The following is a 19207-nucleotide window of genomic DNA, read 5'->3' on the forward strand; positions in this document are numbered from 1 at the left end:
TATTTAGCGCATTTAAGAATTTTTTTTTTTTGTAATTTAATTTCGCCCCCCTCCCTTTTAAAAATTCCTGCGATGCCCATGATGCTAAGTTTTATGGATTTGATTACTATTTTTAAATATATGTGTATACGTTTTGTTAATAAAGGACACGAATAAATTTATAGGTAATGCAAATAACGCATCAATTATTTGTACTAATCCTACCGAAATTTGTTATAATTTTTTTATATTAAATTAACTACCCAGTATTCTAGAACAACGATTAAACAACTGTGTTAACTAAAAGATAATGCATGAAATATTATCATACCACGATTCACTTTATAATTTACTTAGCAATTCAATCATTATTTTAATAGTATTGAGTTAACTTAACTTTTGCTTTGATCTGCACTATCAAAATTCTTTTAGTTATTTTCAAAAGTTCGTGAATCGTATGTTGAAAACAATATACGGTTAAATAATTTCCTTTAACGTAACATAGAGTTTTTTTTTTATTAGTTCTAATTTCTCTAAAATTAACTCTATCACAAACTTTTGGTGATTATATACATAAATAAAAATAAAATAATTTTTTCTTCAAAAATGATGATTATTTATTTTTATTTTTTTAATTTAGGGCAATTATGGTGGTAGCTATTTAAGTTTGATGTAACACTGTTATGAGCTCTGTATTCAATATTTGTGATTTAACTTAAAGAAACAAATGGATTTTCAGCTTAATTTAAATATAATTCAGAATTTGTATTTTCTAAAGATGTTGACACATATGCAGATGTAGAAAAACGAAGTCATAAATAACATTGGGGAACAAATTTTTTTGTTGCATTTATACAAATACTTGATCTTCCATAATTCGGATGTAGGGATTTCAAATTTGAAATTAGTTTTGCTTCTAAAGCTACAGATTTTTTTAAAGGACATTTTTAGTGTATTTTTTGTCGAAATGTGTAAGTTTAAAAAAGTTATAAGTAACCGAAAATCGCTTGAATGTTACCTCATACTTCTAGGGGAGTTAGGGCACACCATCAGGATTAACATTGTACAGGAGCTCATACCCTGAAATATCGTAGTACTCTGCTAAGGGTGCTTCCCTATTAGGGCTTGTTCAAAAGCACACGAAGAAGCAGTTCATAACGAGGAATCATATTTCTTGCATCAAATTCAATTACAACGCACTCAAACTATTTCATTGTACATAACTTTTCTCTTTAATATTTTGCATTTTAAACTTAATTTGATTATTTATATCGATTCATTTATATGCTTCAATAAAATGATAAAGTTGCTTATTATTTCATTGAAGCTTAAACATAAGCTTGTTATTTTTTTACTTATTGAATTCAATTTATAGCTGAGCGATAACATTTAGTTTTATCTGAAGTAAAAATTGACGTTACTTTCGACATAAGAAAATATTTGCGATTGGGAAAGATAACTTGCAACATATTTTCAATTAATGTCTATATCATCAGCAGATTTTGTTTAGTTATCAGTCCTTCAACTAACTGCCTTTAATTGGGCCTCACAACTTCGTGTCCAATGCAAGAGGGAAAAAGGTTAAATCTGTAAAGATTATCATTAAATGGACCGGTTGGGGCCTGACAGTTTGTTCCAGAAAATCTCTTTTTTGCTTTCATCTCGCCCAAAAATTTGATAGAGGCCTTCAATAAAACAATTATACTGGGGATTCTGCCCAAGAGGTGATTGCTCTTTCAGAATGTTGTTATGGCTAGTTGGGGGAGATGGGGTATATAAAATGGGGTAGTATTTAGGGTTTGGGGGACCTACAAAAAAAAGAGGGTCACTTCTATCCAAAAATGTCTTGTAACAGAATTGTGTTGAAAGCAATTGCGGAAACCCACAAAAAATATTTATGTTAGGTATCTGGTATGTTCCATTGATTTTTTCTTGTAGATGAGGTACTTGTTGAAGATTGACATAGTAGCAGACGATTATTTTCAAAGACATAGTAGCAGACGATTATTTTCAAAGAACAGAATTTAAATTGCTGTTGAAGATTGACGAGTCATATTTAACCAGGTTGGCAAAAAGCATGAAATTAAAAAAGGACATATTGTATTGGTAGTTCACGTTTTCTCCTTGTTTGTTTTTTGAAAGAATCAGTAGAACATTATATTCTTTTTTTAGTTGAAGTTTTTCCTATGTTTTTTCTCACAAGGTGAGATTATTTTCGTTAAATTAAGCAATAAAATTTTATTTGTTTTTTGTTTCGCAATATTTCTTCTGTGCTACATTTATGTTATTTATTTAGTAGTTAAGAATAAAATGTTCTTTTTGGTAATTGCAACAGTACTGATTTTAAAAAGGAATCAGTTCTAGATTTAGCCCCTTTAAAAGTGCTAAATGAATTAATAAAATGCAGTGAAATCAGCCAAAATAGGATTAAAATTTTGGAGAGACGGCTGTTTTCATGCTTGAGCCTCTTGCTAAAATATGTTCTAAGTTCCGGCCAGCAACAATAAGTAAAAATTTTGAAAGGTTACAAACATTGAATTTTTCATAATTTGAGTACTCTATTAGAAATTTTTGAATGTATCATTTGAATTGGCTGAAACTGTAATAAGTTGCTAATTTGAACATTATTATCTTGCAAGTTATTCTCGAACGTGATAACACGATAATATAGTTCAACATTAAAAAAAAAACATGGTCCAAACCTCAATAAGTTTACACTATAATATCGTTCAACTTGAAAAAAAAAAGCGTGATACAATTTAAAACCTATATAAGTTAGCTTGATCATATGGTTCGACTAAGTTGAAACGATGGTTCAATTAAAAAACCTCAATAAGTTCGCAGCAACGTAAAATTTACCGTATTTCTGGCTCTATGGGAACACCAAAAATCTCGGTAATTTTTACGGAAGCGCTTTGGCAATGATTTTGGTAAAATTAGCAATAAAATCTGGTTTTATTATATGTTATAAAATTTGGTAATTGTGGTAAAATTTGGTAATCATATCATGATACCTTAAAAGTAATTTATTCGGTTAAATTTACATTTTATTTTTGTAAATTTTATTAAATGTGTCGTAATAAGAACTATAATTTAGAAAAATAGAATTTCCGATTAACTGTTGCAGTATGAACAGAAAAGTTATAATATTAATGATTAAATAAATAATCCCAAGAAACTGAAGCGGACTTAACTTTAAAAATATACAGATTGGAAATAATAGTCGATAGATTGCCTGATGCGAATGACAGGTCTGGAAAATGGGCTTCTATTTTTGAGCGCTTAAAACATGTTGACTGTTATTTTCAATTTATATACTTTTGAAGCGAATAAAATTTTTAATCAAGTAATAATAATGATTACATGAATAATAATGATTATAAGTGAGCTTATTTTGATGAAACAAATATAAAAATAAAAGATATAAAAATATTTAATCTGCTGATTTTTCTTTACCCCTTCCTTCTCTTGTCACAAAAAGTCGAAAATTTACAAAACTTCTCACTTTTTACCAACAGTGACATCTTTTGTGGACGCCCCCTTGTTAAAAAGTTAAAAAAGAAAATATTTTAAGATTACTGCGTCGCGATATTCTATTTTAATATCAAACCCTACTATTAATTAAATAAATACATTTTTATTGTTTTCATTGCGGCCTCTTTGGTTGGAAAAAGCATACTTCTGTTGAAAAAATGTTCGAATAATATTTACTTTAGCTGATTCCACAAGCCTACTTACAAATAAATATTTTCATGTGGCTAGCTATAACGGTTGGACGCTGCGCGACACAGGTTCTAAAAAGGCGACTCCAAGGTCATAAAAAGAGCCGCGTATATGACTTGCCTTTTTTATTAATACACCCTTTAAAATAATTCTTGAAAAGTTGAATGAACGACGAGCTTGCATCAATCTGTGCTTTCCAAGGTCGATCCTTGAGGAGCGACGAACCCTGCTTTGTCTGTTGACCTTGGTGAGGCTCGAGAAAGATTGCCTCCTTTGACATAGTGATCTGGAGAGCAACCAAAAAGGCAGGTTGGGTCCTCTTTCTTATGCAAGAGCCCCCTGCCAAACATTTTTTTTTCTCTTTATTTAGCATCAAAGAGATTTTTTTTTCATGGATTATATTTAATTTCTTTCTTAAGATTGTTATCAATAATTATGTTGTCGGTAAGGTGCAGAACTTGATTAGGATTTTTATCAACAATTATGCTGCCGGTAAGGTGCAGAACTTGATTAGGATTTTTATCAATAATTATGCTGTCGGTAAGGTGCAGAACTTGCTTAACCTTTTGCTGGTCGGAGAAAGAGCTACGTTTTTTTTTAGAACACTTTGGGTGATTAATTTGTCTTGCGATCCTCCAGAATATCAGTAAAAGAGCAGAACTGATTAAACGTTTTTATTTGTAAACATTTTTTAGGTAATTACGGCCTAGGTCAATAATTTTATGATCAACCAGAATAATTTTAGCTTTAGTATCATCTTGAATGTTTAATGAATAATTTTGTTGTTGATAGCTGGCAGAACCCGAATGCAGTCTTACGTAGAAAAAAAAAGCTATGTTTATTTTTAAATACCTTTTGGGTAAATAAGGAGTTTGAAGACCTTCTACAAATATCATTAAGGTGATTCGAGTTTTTTTAGTCATGCAAAAAACCATTTCTGATTTTAATCATTCTTTAGGTATTTAAGTTATTTTATGGCCTTAAGAATATCATCAATTTTAGTATCATCTTGAGTATTTAATGAATACTTTTATTATCGGTAAAGTGCAATCCGTTTCCTAATCATAGAATGGACTGTTTAATTTAATCACTCTTTATGTTGATTAAGCTATATTACGACCCTCCAGAATATCTTTTGTTCTAATATTCAATGAATTTATAACATTTTATTTAATGAATAGTTTTGTTGTGAGTAAAATCCAGAACCCGATGACTCTTTTACAAATCATAAAAAGGATATGTTTATTTTAATCACACTTTTGCTAATTAAGATGTCTTACTCTCAACTCTCTTTTACCCTTATACTGACTTACTCTTATTCTCATTAAGAAATATTACATTACCTAACGTTATGGAGCATAAATATTTATTTATTTATTTTCAAACATTTATGTATATATTTATTTATTTTTGAATTCAAGCTTATTTTAAAGGCTATAAATTGCCTAAATTTTCCATTATTTTATTATATATAACACTCATTTTTTTCAATTTTAATTTAAACAATATATACATATTATATTAAGACAACTTATTTTATAAATATATAAAAGAAATAATATAATTCAAAACTTTATCTAATTGTAATTTGTAATTGCCCAAGAATTTGTTCTTTTTTTAACTAAGTTAATTGGTGTAATTTTTTATTCCAAATGAAAATTAATTTTTTTTTATATTAGTGGAAAGAATAACAGTTAATATTAATTTGTTATTAATTTTCAATTGATAATTATTCTTAAAATATATTATTTATTTTAAATAGATTTCTCAAACTTATTTAAAACTATTTCCCAAACTATTTAAAGAAAGTTTCTCGAATTTTTTCGAAATAGATTTTTAAAAATACTGAAAATATATATATATATATATATATATATATATATACCCGACAATTCATTCTGTGCATTTGAGTTCGACAATAATAATTACTTTTCTAAAAATCATAGTATTATTAGTATATATTTTAATAAATTAGTATTATTACATTTTTAATTATAAAAAGTATTCCTAGTACTATAAGGTGAACAACCAAAGTGACTCGTGTATATGAGGGTTATGGGAGGGGTGGAAATCGAGGCAGTTGGCACTTGAAATCGCACGCAAATAAGTAGGCTCTAACAAAAACACATAGGTCAGTGACATAAGTCGAGCAAATGCTATACTTCGAGGAAAAACTTTAGCATAATTATTTAACCAATCTGGTTGTTATGGCAACCGATATCTTTATGAGGTGAAAACGATTGCAGTTCACTTTTTTATATCTTTTTTGTTTTTGTTTTTTATTGAACATTTATGCATTTAAAACTATATATATATATATATATATATATATATATATATATATATATATATATATATATATATATATATATATATATATATATATATATATATATATTTATTTATTTATTTCCGATAGACGAATGGTCCGATATACTACTCAATTAATGTTTTTTTCTTGTATTTCTATAATCATTCTATAATAAAATTATATAAAATAAAGCTAATTGGTTTTTAATTTATTATTTTTACTCGTTAAAGAATGTTAATTTAATTTAAAATTTATTTGCCAAAAATACATAAAAATTTATTTTTGTTCGCTAGCCATTTAAAAGCAAAACATTGCTAAATAAATAACATTTGTTTTTATCAAGGCATGTTTGGCAATTCTCAATCACCTTGGGTTTCTAATATATTCTTAAATAACTTATTATGAAGATAAGGAAATAGTTAATTAGTTTTGAATTTGTGAATAATTATTTTTTATTTACTTTGATACAGAATTATGTAATAAATGTATTAGGCATTTCTAAAAAAAATATTAATCATATTTTCACTTACAGCGAATTTTTTATTTTAAACGAGCATAATTTAGAGAGGAACTTATATTTTTATTAAATGTCGAAGAATATTATGTCCACTCTAATCGATTTTTTAATCTTGATTAATTCCATTCTTTTAATTTTCCTGAATTTCTATAATATTTACGAATGACTGATGAAGTATTTAAGGAAAAGTTAATAATTCCTAATTAAGTATTCTTACTTCATTTAATAAAAAAAAAGAATCAAAAAATATTTTGTTAAAAAATACAAAAGAATATTTCATCCTTTTTGCATATTTTTCTTTCAAACGAGAGTAACTTATTGAACAACAATTGATTTTATTAAAAGTCATGGAACTTTGAATATGTCGATTCTCTATTTTAATAAATTCTAATCTTTTAGTTTTTTTTTAATTTCTATAATATTTTAAAATTACTTATGAGGTAGTCAAGAAAACAGTAAATAATAATTTCGGATTAATTATTTTGCTTAATCTAATAAAAAATTTCTATCTAAAAAAAAAAAAAATTTCTGAAAAAAAATCTTATTTTCTCCTTTTTTATTTCGAGCAGCCTTAAGTTAACGAGCAACATTTAATTTTATTAAAAGTTATTGAACTTTTTGCCCACTTTCAAACTTAATCAATTTTAATCTTTAAGTTTGATAATGAGATAAGAAATTAAATAATTTAAGAAACTACTAAGGAAAAGTTAATAAGAAATTTTTTTATATTTTTTTGCTAAAAACGTGCCTATTTAAAAAATACATAAACATATTTTCTCCTTATGCAAGCTTTTCCTTTAAACAAATGTAACTTAACGAGCAACATTTAATTTTGTTAAAAGTCATGGAACTTTATGAGCCTTCTCAAACTTAATTCTAAATTTTTAATTTTTCTGAATCTCTTTAGTTTTAAATAATTTATGAAATAATTGATAAAATTTAAGTTTTTTTTTAAATTTATTTTAATAAAAACATATCTATTTAAAAGTTATTTTTTTTAAAAATACATAAACATGTTTCTCCTTATGCACGCTTTTCCTTTAAACGAGCATTACTTAACGAGCAACATTTTCTTTTATTAAATGTCATGGAACGTTGACATTGTAACGATTTTCAGAGTGTGCGTAACCACCGTAACTCTCGTATCGATCCCCCTATGTCGCCTAAAAGTGACTTCACCAGCGAGCATGCAATCCAGAATGAGGATTGGGAATACCGTCTCCTGTATCCAGGCAACTGAAGTTCGATTTTCTGGCATCGCTCTTAAGTTGCTGTCTATGCAATGTTTTACATAAAATGCATTTAACAATATGAATAAAAGCTATTGTTATGTAAAGTTCGAAATTATAGAGTTACATTTTAACATTTAATAGAAACTGTGTTCACACAACAATTTATAGCAGAAAAATTTTTTTTATGTTTTATTGTAATTTTTGTTCTTTTATTTGTTTACAATGTTAAAAAACGTTACAAATACTGGAAATTTATTTATTATTTTTTTTTTTGGAAAATAAATATACGTACGTTAAATTTTTGTATTATAGATTTTATAATTTTTATAATACAATTAATAATATAATTCATTTCTATGCTATTATTTTTAGGAAACTTACGTAAGATTTAACACAAAAATTGTGTTAACACAACAATTTATTGCAGAAAAAAAATTTTTATTGTAATTTTTGTTCTTTTATTGTTTACAATGTTAAAAAACGTTGTTACAAATACTAGAAATTTTAATTCTTATTTGTTTTTTTAGGAAATAAATATTCGCATATTATATTTTTGTATTATAGATTTTATAATACAATTAATAATATAATTCGCTTCTATGCAATTTTTTTTATGAAACTTACGTAAGATTTATCTAAGGTCTTCTTATTTATATTTAGACTGGACTTACAAAATGAATGTAGTATAATAAATTAAACGATAACAATGTAACGAGTTTGAAGTACAATTTAAGGACAAGACTGTAATAACTTTTACTCTATCAATTTTTATTATGGACAACGGGAAAAAAATGTTAAAACTGCTGAAAAATAATTTTTTTAATGTTATTTTCCCTCTAAAATAAAGGAATATATATATTTTTGTATTCTATACCTTGTTATTTATATTTCTTATTCTAATAATAATAAATAACATGGTAGTAAAGAATGTATTGTATCAATTTCAAAACTGTTGAAGTAAGAATGGAATGAAGCGATTAAATTCCAAATAATTTAATCACATGTTGCAATATCACGAGAAAAAAAATTTATATTAACTATCGATATAATCTTAAAATATTTTTATGCATTTAAAGTAACTAATTGATCTATATATAAGAATAAAACTTTTTTTTTTAATTTCGACTGCTGATAGAATAAGAGTGCTAGAATAAACCTATTAAAAACGTTTAATATGTTTTAAAACTTATTTATTTTTTACTTTAAAAGATTAAACTGATATAATGTAATAGTTTTTTGTATTTCTCCAAAGCTGACAAACTATGAAATGCTAGAATAAAGCTACTAAACACAATAAAATTCCCGCAGCACTACAATGATATACGATATTAATTGGCGATAAATTAAGACTTATTAGTATTTAAAACGATTAAATTAAAATAATAAAGGAGGTTTCAGTTTTCTTTTCCTTTCTTATAAAGCGTATAATATAAAAATACCGGATTAAATTAATTAAAAACATTAACATGCTTTGTATTTAAAACTATTTTATTAAAACAGTTTAAATTTTTTAAATTTTCTTTTCATTTCTTATTAAACGAATGAAATAAAAATGCTGGTGTAAAGCGATTAAAAATAGGAAAATAATTTGTCTTTATAACTACTTAATGGAAGCAATAAAGAATGCATAAAATTTCTATTCATTTCATGTAAGGCAGATAAAATAAAAATAGTCTATTAAAGCTATTGAAAACATTAACATGTTATCTAAATAATTTGTATTTAAAACTATTTAAAAGAAATAATGAAGAATGTATCAGATTCCTATTCATTTCATGTTAAACAGATAAAATAAAAAATGCTGTATTAAAGCGATTGAAAACATTAACATGTTAAGTAAATAATTTGTCGTTAAAACTATTTGACTAAGTAGATAAAATAAAAATACGGTATGAAAACGGTTAAAAACATTAACATGTTATGTAAATAATTTGTATTTAAAACTATTTAAAAGAAATAATAAAGAATGTATCAGATTTCTATTCATTTCGTGTTAAACAGATAAAATAAAAATGCTGCATTAAAGCGATTGAAAACATTAAGATGTTATGTAACGATATGAATTTAAAATTAATTCATTAAATAATAAAGAACGTGTCAATTTTCTTTTCATTTCTTATAAAGCGAGTAAAATAGAAATGTTGTATTTAAGCGTTTAAAAAACATTAACGTGTTATGTAAATGTATTTGCCATTAGGGTTCGTTGTGAAATGAATGCTGGTTGGCGAACGTGACGATTAAAAAAGGTTAAACCCGTGTCAGTCACTCTCTCCGCGCCCTTGAAACCATTTTCTTTTCACCCTTTTTTCTCCCTCTTCTTCTAACCTGTTTCAGAGTTTTGTCTTGTTTATTTGTTTTTCTTAATCTCATTTCCCTCCTAATCACTGATTTTCATTCTTTAAGAATACACCTACACTTGTAAAAATTGCATAATTTCCAATGCTAAGCATATTAATTTCATTTTCCCTCTTCATAAAAAAAAATAAAAATAATGTAATATTCTTCGTTATAATAAATATATATATATATACATATGTTTTTCGATTATTTATATACATCGCTATTTAATTACATATATATATTTTTTTATTTACACAGCTTAAAATAGCATAGTATATTTTAAATTGCGGGCTAATCATAATGACCAATTTAAAATTAGTTTGAATTTAATGCCTTGTATAAAATTTATTTCAAAGCAAATCGTTTTGAATAAAATAAAAATTTTCAGAGTTATTTAGAATGCTAGGAATGGGTAAGATAAATGTGTAAAATTTGATTATTTTTAAAAAATATATAGTAATATCTTTCCTTATTTACGTTATTTTTATGACAATAAAGAAAATTAAAAAAAAAAATCTGGATTATAAATAATATAAAAATATTGGTTACTCGTTGGCAATTAAAATAAGAAAATAAAAAAAAATATGGAAAGGAAAGATACTGTAAGATGAATAAAAATAGTTGATTTTTAATTGCGTAAAATCCTTAGACTTGGTATTATATGTAAATTTTATAATTTATTTAGACTTGAATTTAATAATAATTAAATTCTTTTTCCAAAAATCATGTTTTTGAGTTTTACAAAAGCTATAAAAATTATTTTTCTTATTCTATGTTTTCTGCTATAACATTTCTTATATTCCCGATCATAATTTTACTAAACAAATCTTGCCTTAATATAATTTGTTTTATATATATATATATATATTAACTATGCTTTAATTTAAATCAATATTTTGCAAAATTATTAAGACTACGAATTAGCATTTTAACATTACATCATTAAACTAACTTTGTTCATAAAACTTAGCTATTTGTTTTAAATACATACTTAAGTAAATAAGAATGTTTAAAATGATAATTAGTTTTAATCCTTTATGATTCGGGAAAATGAACCTCATTATAATCCAACTTACTCTAAAGGTAAAGATAATGGAAATGAGAGTGTATTCTAAAATCCCATGACTGACACATAACTAAAACCCAGATAGATACTCTCACCTCGCATTCTATCAGAAACGCGATGGAGGAAAATCGAGAGTATCGGAGAGGCCTAAAGGCAGAAAATCTCAACTTTCGCCAAAAGGAGCGCCAAAAACCCGAGCTTCTGACACACTGATCAAAGTTACAACAGAATAGAAGCGGTGTTGGTAATCGACGGTCATTGAACCTCTGACGGTAGGCGTGGCCTCTTGCAAGAGAAATCCTCTTCCACCAATGGACGGAACCCTAACATTTCCGAGCCGCATTGAACTCGCATTCCCATTGGCTCCGGAAGCTTCTTGCCGGCTTTCGTCTTTCCAAAAAAATAACAAACTGAACTTGAAGCTAACATTGAAGCGAAAGGTTCTTCTTTAATCATTGAGTTGCTAGATTCTGGACGTACCGGTTTTGTGAAACTACCACACCTGAACGAATCTTTGGGCATAACATAGCCTACCTAACAACTTTCACTGTCAGTTCAGACCTTGAATTCGATACCGGCACATCATCTGTGATTGTTTTCCCTCCGCGAAGGATAATGTAACTACGTATACTTTCTATTTGTATTTATGGTGTATCAAGGATTTGGATTTTCTATTTACATCACATGTTGCTGGTCAACGTGTGTTTACCACAATTTTTGGATGCTGTAATTTTGTGAATTTGATGAAGAATGAGAAATTGTAGGAATATATTTTGTTACGAGAATTTTTAAACCTCATCAGAGTTTATATTTGAGATAAAGTTTTTATATTATCCTTACTGGTGGCTACTGCCTGTGATCTATTGCCGTTTATTATTTGTCTTGGATTTTTTCTTGTCAAAATGATTCTAAGTGAGAAAGACTTGCAACTTTTAAATTCCCTCCCAGCCTCAGTGCCTGAACAGGAAAAACGGGAAAATGACCTGAAAATTGGTAAATATTTATTGAATAATATCATTACTTATCTATCTGTTCCTCTTTTTACTGATAAATTCTTTTATTTAGCTATTTGTGAGCCTTTGATTGTCAGAATTTGATTTAAGTAAAACCAGACTTTAAAATATAAATTAGAGGTTGCCCCCTTAAAATTAAGCAAAATATTCAGAAAATTAGTGAATATAAAATGTATTCCAGTGTAAATTTTGTTGATCTTTTTTACTTTTAAAAACTTTTATTTAAATGAAATTAAGACTAAAAGTGTGGGGAATGATAAAATTACATTTAATCTTCTCTTCTCTATAAAAATGAGCTGCTTTTTAAAATCATTAACTTTTTTAAAAATATCAAATGAAAACTTAATTTTAAAAAAAAAATTCTATTAAATATAGTGTAGTACTTGGGATTTCTCTTTTTTAGCAAATACTCAGTTTCAAAATAATTTTAGCGAAATGTTTATCGTGATCTTATGTTTAAAAATAATTTTGATGTACTCTTTTGCAATACCTAATAATGTAAACAACAAGTATTGAATTTGCAGTTTCTTTGTTTAAACTCAAAAACTTTGTTTTTTTTTCTGATGAACCTTAGTTTTGTTTTGTTTTTTCTGATGAACCTTAATATTGAATTATTGTTAACGTGAATTTTTCTTGTTAATTAGATTTAATTTTTACTAGCTTCTACAAAATTGCAAGTTTTAAGAATAGTTTAAAAAAAAAACTGCTGTTTCATTCTTATTATGAAGTTTTATTGTATATATTAGTTTCAACGTCTATATTATATGTATAGATTATGTTTACTTTGTCAACTTTTTTATTATCGCATGGAAGACCAAATTGTTAATTATCGAAGTCAATTAGTTGAAATGAGACTGAAAAAAAGATTACCATTTGAATAACGAGCATCATTGGAATAACGCAGATCGTCTGTTAATAACTTGTTAGTGTTTTTCACGAGGAGGCCGCCATATTGTTAGGAATACAGGATGCCGGGAGAAAACGAAACTCCCAAGGTCGATGGCCGGATGCGAAGAGTTTCCATGACAACTGCGTTACTATGGAAACAAAGATGGCGGACTAGCGGTGATAGTGCTGAGAAAAGTGTGGGCAAAGTTTCACTGTTTGTTACACTGTCAATGCCCCCTGTCAACAGAGATTTGACCTAAAGGTTACTGACCTACTGATTTCTACATTTTTGGGTATCATCAAAAACAATTAAGTTCAATTACCGATAACACAAAAAAGCTCAGCTTTCTAAAATATTTTCAGAAAAATACACAAGTATTCGGTCAATAACCTGAAATCTTATAAACATTTCTGTGGAAAAAAATTTTTTTTTCATTTTATCGCAACATAAATTATAATAGAAAATAAAATAATACCAAGAAAGTAGAATTAATTAAACCTCAAATCTTACATTGTCATAAAAGCTTTTTTTTAAATTTTATTTATTAGTATTTTTTTTATTTTAGTTTTAACTTTGCTAATTTTAATTTTATTTAACTTTACTGTTTGAACATTTAATTTCTTTTTCAACTGTTTTTTTTTATTGTCATAAATTTATTTGTGTTCATTTTTTTTATTACATACAATTTAATGGGTTTTTTTTAATAAATTTTATTTTGAAATTAACAATTATTTCTCGAAAAAAAATTTTCATCAATTTTTTTTATCCATTTTGACTTTATTTTCTTTTCTTTATGAACTAGATATCTATCATCTTTAATGGTAGAATTATTACTAACGTTATGGAGTTAAAAATTTTTGTAGTTAAATTTTTAGTTTGCGCTATTATATATTAATGCAGTTCCATAAATGCAAATGTGTTTTATTTAATTTTAGTAAATAGTGCAAACTATTTCTGAACTGAAGGTGTGGAATAATTTAAATAACTCTAAAAAATCATTAATTTTTTGTGTGATAGAAATTTAAAAAAAAAAAAAAAAAAAAAAAAAAAAAAACATTTTTCATAAGTTTCTAAGGAATTTAATTGTGGGGTAAATTATTTTTAAGATCGTGCTTTTGCTATTTCCGATGTATATAAATTCGCAAAAATAAATTTATCTTCAATTTATAACGAAATTATTGAGGAATGAGTCAGCTCATTTTACTCAGCATCTCCCGACGCCGGTCACGTGAGGTCATTAACCGCCTTCGGTCACCCTAACTGTGTTTTGTCCACAAATTTCCATGACCTGTGCAAGAAAGTTAAATTTCCCTCCAACTTGAAATTATTTTTTGTTAAATAAATTCAAGATCAAAAGTATTGATCAAAGTTCTACGTTTTATCCTTTCAAAAAGGCATTACGTAAGGAGTGGGGTAATAATTAAAGAAACGTTTTTTCTCTTCTATATTATTATGATGAAATTAGGTAATAGTAATTTAATGCAATATGAATCAAAATTTAAAATTTCCCGTGTTGTTTTATTACCTATAATTTATATTAAAGATGAAATATAACTACTATTAAGTTTTTAACTTTTATATAATTTTTTAACCAACTCTAGTTACTATGTTATTATTACAAAAATGTTTTTTTATGAATTTAAAAATTTTTGAATAATTTAAATATTGTTAAATGTCATATGTTTTATTTATTTATGTATAGATATATTCGTTTATTAGTTTTATATCAGATAAAATTTAAAAGCTTAATGACCTTAGTTCATATACTTAGACAAAGGTTTCATATATGAAATTATCAATACGTTTTTATATTGCAATTTTTTTTTGCAATTTAATTGATTTGACTGTATCATATATTTAATGAAATCATTTTCTTTTTACATTTATTTTATACTTTTTTTTTTAAATCAAAAAAAAAAATTTTTTTGTTGATTAAATAATCCTGAAGTTCATTGACCTTTCGATGTATCCCAAAATACTACTTATGTACATTGCTTAAATATAAATATTTTATCTTATTTAGGGCATTTAAAACAGCTTTTAAGCATAAATTATAAATTAATTTTTTTAATTAAATATTAAATATATGTATTATATATATATAATCAGATTTAGAAATCTTTATTAATCATATTAAATTTTAAAACCATTGTAAGAAAGAAAATAGTTTTAAAGTAATTATTTTATGATTAGTTTTCAAAATAGAAACAAACTGTTAAGTTATTCCATTATCTACATTGCGACCAACGATATATCGTTGAAACTTTTTCATCTGTATCTTTGTTTTTCCTGCAAGTGTACTTAGCACTAGGTGAAAAAAAGCATACCATGCTTTTTCATCTTTCAGTATTTTTGAAAGGAATTTAATGTTTTATTCTGTATTACTGCTATTACGTTTGAATAAATTAACACGTTATCAAAAATTAACTAATTTCCATATCATGTTAAACTATAATCTTACTTGAGAATTTTTATAAATATATTTATTTACTACGATTAAACGATTATTTTTCTAGTTATCTTTTTAAAATAGTTAATTTCACTATTATATGCGAAAGTAAATAATAGTGAATTCGTTACAATTTTATTCGTAATTGATAACTAGTAGATCTTAAACTTCATAAATTCCGTTAAGAAGTTTAAGATCTACTAGTTCGTTCGTTCGTGGTAAGATCTGCTAGTAGACGCAACGTTTAAAAAAAAAAAATTATTGAATATGTTAAGAAATAATATAAATTGAATATGTTTGGAAATAATAATGAACGAAACACGTTTGGAATTTATATGAATTGACTATGTTTGGAAATAATAGGAATTGAATATGTTTAAAATTTATGTGAATGCTTTAAAAAAAAAATTTTTTTTTTTGAAATAAAATAAATTGCAAATGATTGATTGAGGGAAAATGAATGAGATTGATTTATAGTATTAAATGCAACGTAACAATTAGCGTCAAAAGATCTATAATTCGAAGTTAAAGCTTATTACTGCGCATATTTATTTTATTATTATTATCTCATATTTACTAACTCATAGATGCTCACATAAATCATGCCTTTAAAATTAAATATATCTCCTCATGATGATGAAAGCTTTTTAAATTATCTGCCCCAGTTTGTTTTTTTCCCCTGCCTTTTCCCACTTACAACATTGTTACCAACTACACTTCCGATTTTAGATGTGAGCTACGCGCGAGGTCATTGAACTCGAGCGTTCATCTACTACTGTCACAAAGGAGCGCACTCTAGCCACCCCCGATTTCAGCTAGTTCACGAAGGGGACATTTTTTTTTAAAGCGTTTCATCTCCCCCACTCAAAAAAATGTATCTAATTTATGTACAAGAAGATATGTACAGAAAATGATTTGTAATTTTTTGCTCTTACTATTTTTTTTTTTTTTTTTTTTTTTTTTTTTTTTGTATGCTAAGACAAAATTGTTATGATAATATATGCATATTTAAAAAAAATTCTTGAATTGCGGTTAAAACTGAAATGTAAGTATAATTCACGAACATAATGCAAATAAAATTTCTGGTTAAAATAAATAGTTGTGAATAAAGTAAGTTGTATGTGTGAAATTAAGAAAATAACTTTAAGTTTATCATTTTTTAATGTATTTAATATCATTAAAATGTAAAAAAAATATTTTTAAAAGAAGATGACTGATATTTAAAAGCATGGCAAGTTTGTTAAAATTATTTAAGAATTTTTAGAAAATTTTTTTCAATAATAAGTAATACTTTAACGACTTTAAAAAAGTAATAATATGAAGCTGGACAAATTCTTAAAATATTATTAATTTGTAACAATCCGTAATAAGTAATATAAAAATGCGTTTACTTCAAAAATGTTATATTAAAATATTGAAATTTGTATTATTGCATTTTGTTATAAACAAAAAAAATTGTATTTTACATTAATTTCAAAATAGTAAAATTGAAGTGAAAATATTATAAAATTAAAGCAAATTAATGCAATTTTGTGTAAATGTCCTCGATCATAAATTTTTTGTATATAGTTCCTAAATAGTAAAAATGTTAAAATGAAAGCAAATTAATGTAATTTTGTGTAAATGCCCCCCTCAATTATAAATTTTTTAGAAATTTATTTTTGAGTGGAGTTAATATTTGACGGAAAAATTGTTTTCGATAAAAATATTAAACTGTTACGTCTGAGATAGGTATTAAAAATATATTTAAGAATGTGTTGTTGTTTTGTACAAAACTGAAAACTAAATTTCTTTATTTTGTTCTTTTTGCAGAATTTGATGGTACAACAGTTCTCTGCAGAGTCTGTGGTGATAAGGCTAGTGGATTTCATTATGGCGTTCATTCTTGTGAAGGCTGTAAGGTAAGCAATACAAAATCCACTTTAAATTCAATTTGAAATCAAGTAATTTTAATACATAATTTATTTATTTTTCGAATTTGCAATTTTGCTAAGTTATGTGTTTGAAATTGAAAATTACTGATTAAAAACATTTAAAGTATCAATACAATGTTATTTAATATATTAAAAAAAAAGAGTAGAGTTAAGTATATCAATGTATCATTAGTAGTTGGCCTTGAAATCATCCCCTCCTTGAGGTGAATGACCTAGCATTACGATTCCAAGATCTTCTGGAGTATTCTTTAAGAGGTCGTTGACCCATTCAAAACTATCTTCGATTATGGATTATAAAAAATTGAATGTTGATATATATATATATTTATTTATTTATTAATTTACTTTTATTAAAATTTCGCCACTTATAAAGAATATTTTTTTCTTAATAAATGAACAAGAAACTAGGAACACACATTTTTGTGATTAAATGATTTTAAATGTAATAGGAAGGTTAAACAAAATTTTTTTTTTCTTACTTAAATTGGTAAAGTTTTTTTTTTTTCATACTCACTTCTGAAATGAGAAATTTCAAATGAAGTTTATTGATATATTTAAATATTTTTAGTGTCTGATTAATTTAGCGCATTGCGAACTTATAAATGACGCACGCTTTTTTCCTAAAGAATTAAAATCGATATATTAGTTTATATTTAACGAATTTTTTATAGCAATAAAATATTATTTAAATTTACAGTAAGTTTAAACTAAAAATTTCTATGCTATATTTTGCTAATTTAAAAAAAAAAATAATCAAGTATTATTTAATGGACTTACAAGAAAATTTTTATTATTTATAGACCAAAAAAAAAGAAAAGAAAAACATGATTTTTCTAATAACGAGAATTAATTTTATATTAACTAAAATACTTGAAATAGAAATTTTAAACATTCCTTTTTTACTTTTCTATATATATAAAAAACAAACAGTTTATGATATTTTAAAATGTAAGTATTGGGACTATTTATAAACAATTATTTAATGAAGTACCAAATACCCAAAGCGAATCACGTGTTGTTCACGAGAGTCATTCATTGGTCATTGCCCTGGAAGTAGTCAAGAAAGTGATTGGTTGTTGTTCAAGTTCAGGGTTACCCGTGATGCTGGGGTTCAACAACCGCTGTGAGTTCGTCTGCTTCCTGTGTTATTCTGAATGTAGGTTTTTGTTCTAGTGGTGGCAACAGAGTTTGTTAGTGCTTTGGATTTTATTAAGCTTTCGAATATTTCTTTACTTAAGAAGTTATTCACTAATTTTCTCCTATTGATGAATTTTTTTTTTTTAAATTTGTCGAAATCTCAAGAAATTTATGACAGTGGATAAATGCAAGGTCTGATATGATTTTTATGTATTATATTATTATTATCCACTTATTATTTTGTGCATTAAATTATTATTATCCACTAAATTAAATTGCATTTATACATTATATTTAGTATAACATTATACAACTCTAAAATTTACCACGCATTTTTGATAAATTTTAATTGTATCCTTCCTATAGTTTCTATTAATAAATTTGTGAGTGATTTTTTAAATCATAATTATCGGAAAAACCATTTAGATTCTAAATATCTAATTATATTTAAATATTTTGAGTTTACAATATTTATAGATTGTTTTATATTTTTGTTTTGTATAAATTTTAATTTCACATATTTTAACAGTAATAACTATAATGAAAATATTTAATAGTTAACGTTCTGTACATAAAGGTGAAGAATTATTAATTATTTTATCTTTCGCCACATTTGT

At 25.5% G+C, this 19207-nt stretch overlaps 1 protein-coding gene across 5 annotated transcripts in view; it reads left to right on the forward strand.

Annotated features, from left to right (window-relative positions):
- Positions 1–19207, forward strand: part of Eip75B (Ecdysone-induced protein 75B) — a 139135-nt gene that overhangs the window by 103657 nt on the left and 16271 nt on the right. For 3 of the 5 annotated variants that reach the window (XM_016075360.4, XM_016075362.3, XM_071182235.1), the window contains exon 2: positions 17332–17420. In XM_016075360.4, the coding sequence (XP_015930846.1) occupies positions 17332–17420 (89 nt within the window). Of the gene's footprint in view, positions 1–11389; positions 12162–17331; positions 17421–18566; positions 18783–19207 lie in introns of those variants that run through there. The other 2 variants (XM_016075361.3, XM_016075365.3) reach the window with 2 other exon arrangements.

Source organism: Parasteatoda tepidariorum, chromosome 4, assembly GCF_982258835.1.
Source record: "Parasteatoda tepidariorum strain Cologne lab strain chromosome 4, Ptep-v5.0, whole genome shotgun sequence".
Classification (NCBI taxonomy): domain Eukaryota; kingdom Metazoa; phylum Arthropoda; class Arachnida; order Araneae; family Theridiidae; genus Parasteatoda; species Parasteatoda tepidariorum.